Source organism: Mizuhopecten yessoensis, unplaced genomic scaffold (assembly GCF_002113885.1).
Source record: "Mizuhopecten yessoensis strain PY_sf001 unplaced genomic scaffold, ASM211388v2 scaffold1379, whole genome shotgun sequence".
Classification (NCBI taxonomy): Eukaryota; Metazoa; Mollusca; class Bivalvia; order Pectinida; family Pectinidae; genus Mizuhopecten; species Mizuhopecten yessoensis.
Window position 1 is genome coordinate 1,684,387 of NW_018404017.1, and position 2,957 is coordinate 1,687,343.

Consider the following 2,957-nt stretch of genomic DNA (forward strand, 5'->3'; position numbering starts at 1 on the left):
ATTATATTAAGAGAGTTAAGCTTGAAGATATTAACACAGTTAAGTGTGATGATATCAACAGAGTTGAGATTGATGATATTAACGGAGTTAAGCTTGAATATATTAACAGGTTTAAGTGTGATGATATTAACAGAGTTGAGATTGATGATATTAACAGAGTTGAGATTGATGATATTACCAGAGTTGAGATTGATGATATTACCAGAGTTAAGATTGAACATATTAACCGAGTTAAGCTTGAATATATTAACAGGTTTAAGTGTGATGATATTAACAGAGTTGAGATTGATGATATTAACAGTGTTGAGCCTGATGATATTAACACAGTTAAGTGTGATGATATCAACAGAGTTAAACTTGATGATATTAACAGGGTTGAGCCTGATGATATTAAGAGGGTTGAGCCTGATGATATTAACAGAGTTAAACTTGATGATATTAACAGAGTTAAACTTGATGATATTAACAGGGTTGCGCCTGATGATATTAACAGGGTTGAGCCTGATAATATTAACAGAGTTACACTTGATGATATTAACAGAGTTGAGTATGTTGATATTAACAGGGTTGAGCCTGATGATATAAATGACTGAGTTTGTGTAATGATGTTAAGTTTATACAGCACATACATATTAAACCAAATTGCGATGAATTATCTCGAATTTTTTCTGTCATCTTGTGCTCAGTTTATATTGTTATTATTTCGTTAAATAAATCATTGATATTATTACTCTCTGATCTGGTAATTCATATCTGTGTACCGAATAACGCTTTAACTACGGCCTATATAACAATACAATATCCGTGTATATTGTATCAGCGATGATAAAAAATAATTCTGTTGATCAAGCAGAACAAAGAATCACAAGTGTAATTTCGTATCAGAGACTGCGTTTATCTCAAGCCTGTACATAATTTATTAGCGGCGCTTTTTATTGGAACCGACCAGAATATTTTATTGTTCAGCTGTCAATATCTCATTTATATTGCTGGTGTCACCACTGGATACTATGTAGACAACCGTGTGTCTTTTTCTACAGATAAAATCTATAACATCAGCATCAGTGTCAGACCTTGTGTAGTAACGGTGTCTAAGCTCGCTGACGAAATGATGGTACAGCGTAACTGCCCGACTTCGATCCTGTAATGCTGTTTCAAATAACACCGTTTCTCCTTTTGGCTCTACCTTTATGTAAGTATATTCTTCGAAGTTGAAAAAAATCAATTTTTAATTGCCAATACACTCAAGCAAGCAAGCATAGACACAAATACACACACTATCAAATTGGGAAGAAATACCATGTTCTATTAATTTCGTAGACTGCCATGCTATAATAGTAATGTAGACTGTATAATATAATATAATATAATAATAATAATGTAGAGAGAAATGGTATACTAAATATGTAGACTGTTATTTTATAGTAATTATGTAGACTGTCATGTTATAATACGTATATAGACTTTCATGTTATAGTACTTATGTAGACTGTCATGTAATAGTAAATATGTAGACTGTCATGTTATAATACGTATATAGACTTTCATGTTATAGTAATTATGTAGACTGTCATGTTATAATACTTATATAGACTTTCATGTTATAGTAATTATGTAGACTGTCATGTTATAATACTTATATAGACTTTCATGTTATAGTATTTATGTAGACTGTCATGTTATAGTAAATATGTAGACTGTTATTTTATAGTAATAATATAGAATATCATGTTATAATACGTATATAGAATTTCATGTTATAGTACTTATGTAGACTGTCATGTTGTAGTAATTATGTAGACTGTCATGTTATAGTAAATATGTACACTGTCATGTTATAGTAATTATGTAGACTGTCATGTTATAGTAATTATTCAGACTGTCATGTTATAGTAATTATGTAGACTGTCATGTTGTAGTAATTATTTAGACTGTCATGTTGTAGTAATTATGTAGAGTGTCATGTTATAGTAATTATGTAGACTGTCATGTTATAGTAATTATGTAGACTGTCATGTTATAATACTTATTTAGACTTTCATGTTATAGTATTTATGTAGACTGTCATGTTATAGGAAATATGTAGACTGTCATGTTATAGTAATTATGTAGACTGTCATGTTGTAGTAATTATGTAGACTGTCATGTTATAGTAATTATGAACACTGTCTTTTTGTAGTAATTATGTAGACTGTCATGTTGTAGTAATTATGTAGACTGTCATGTTGTAGTAATTATGTAGACTGTCATGTTATAGTAATTATGTAGACTGTAATGTTGTAGTTATTATTCAGACTGTCATGTTGTAGTAATTATGTAGACTGTCATGTTATAGTAATTATGCAGACTGTCATGTTGTAGTAATTATGTAGACTGTCATTGTATAATAATTATATAGAATGTCATGTTATAGTAATTATGTAGACTGTCATGTTATAGTAATTATGTCGACTGTCATGTTGTTGTAAATATAGAGACTGTCATGTTATAGTAATTATATAGACTGTCATGTTATAGTGATTATGTAGACTGTCATGTTATAGTAATTGTATAGACTGTCATGTTATAGTAATTGTATAGACTGTCATGTTATAGTAATTATCTAGACTGTCATGTTGTAGTAATTGTATAGACTGTCATGTTATAGTAACTATGTAGACTGTCATGTTATTGTAAATATATAGACTGTCATGTCATAGTAATTATGTAGACTGTCATGTTATAGTAACTATGTAGACTGTCATGTTGTTGTAAATATATAGACTGTCATGTTGTAGTAATTATGTAGACTGTCATGTTGTAGTAATTGTATAGACTGTCATGTTATAGTAACTATGTAGACTGTCATGTTGTTGTAAATATATAGACTGTCATGTTATAGTAATTATGTAGACTGTCATGTTGTAGTAATTATGTAGACTGTCATGTTATAGTAATTATGTAAACTGTCATGTTGT

At 29.5% G+C, this 2,957-nt stretch overlaps 1 protein-coding gene across 1 annotated transcript in view; it reads left to right on the forward strand.

Moving 5' to 3' along the window:
• Positions 1 to 1,095: 1,095 nt before the first annotated feature.
• The window catches only part of LOC110460593, a 17,895-nt gene continuing 16,033 nt past the window's right edge, over positions 1,096 to 2,957 (forward strand). The window contains exon 1 of the mRNA XM_021513585.1: positions 1,096 to 1,192. Within this exon, the coding sequence (XP_021369260.1) occupies positions 1,147 to 1,192 (46 nt within the window). The 5' untranslated portion in view covers positions 1,096 to 1,146. The remainder of the gene's footprint in view (positions 1,193 to 2,957) is intronic.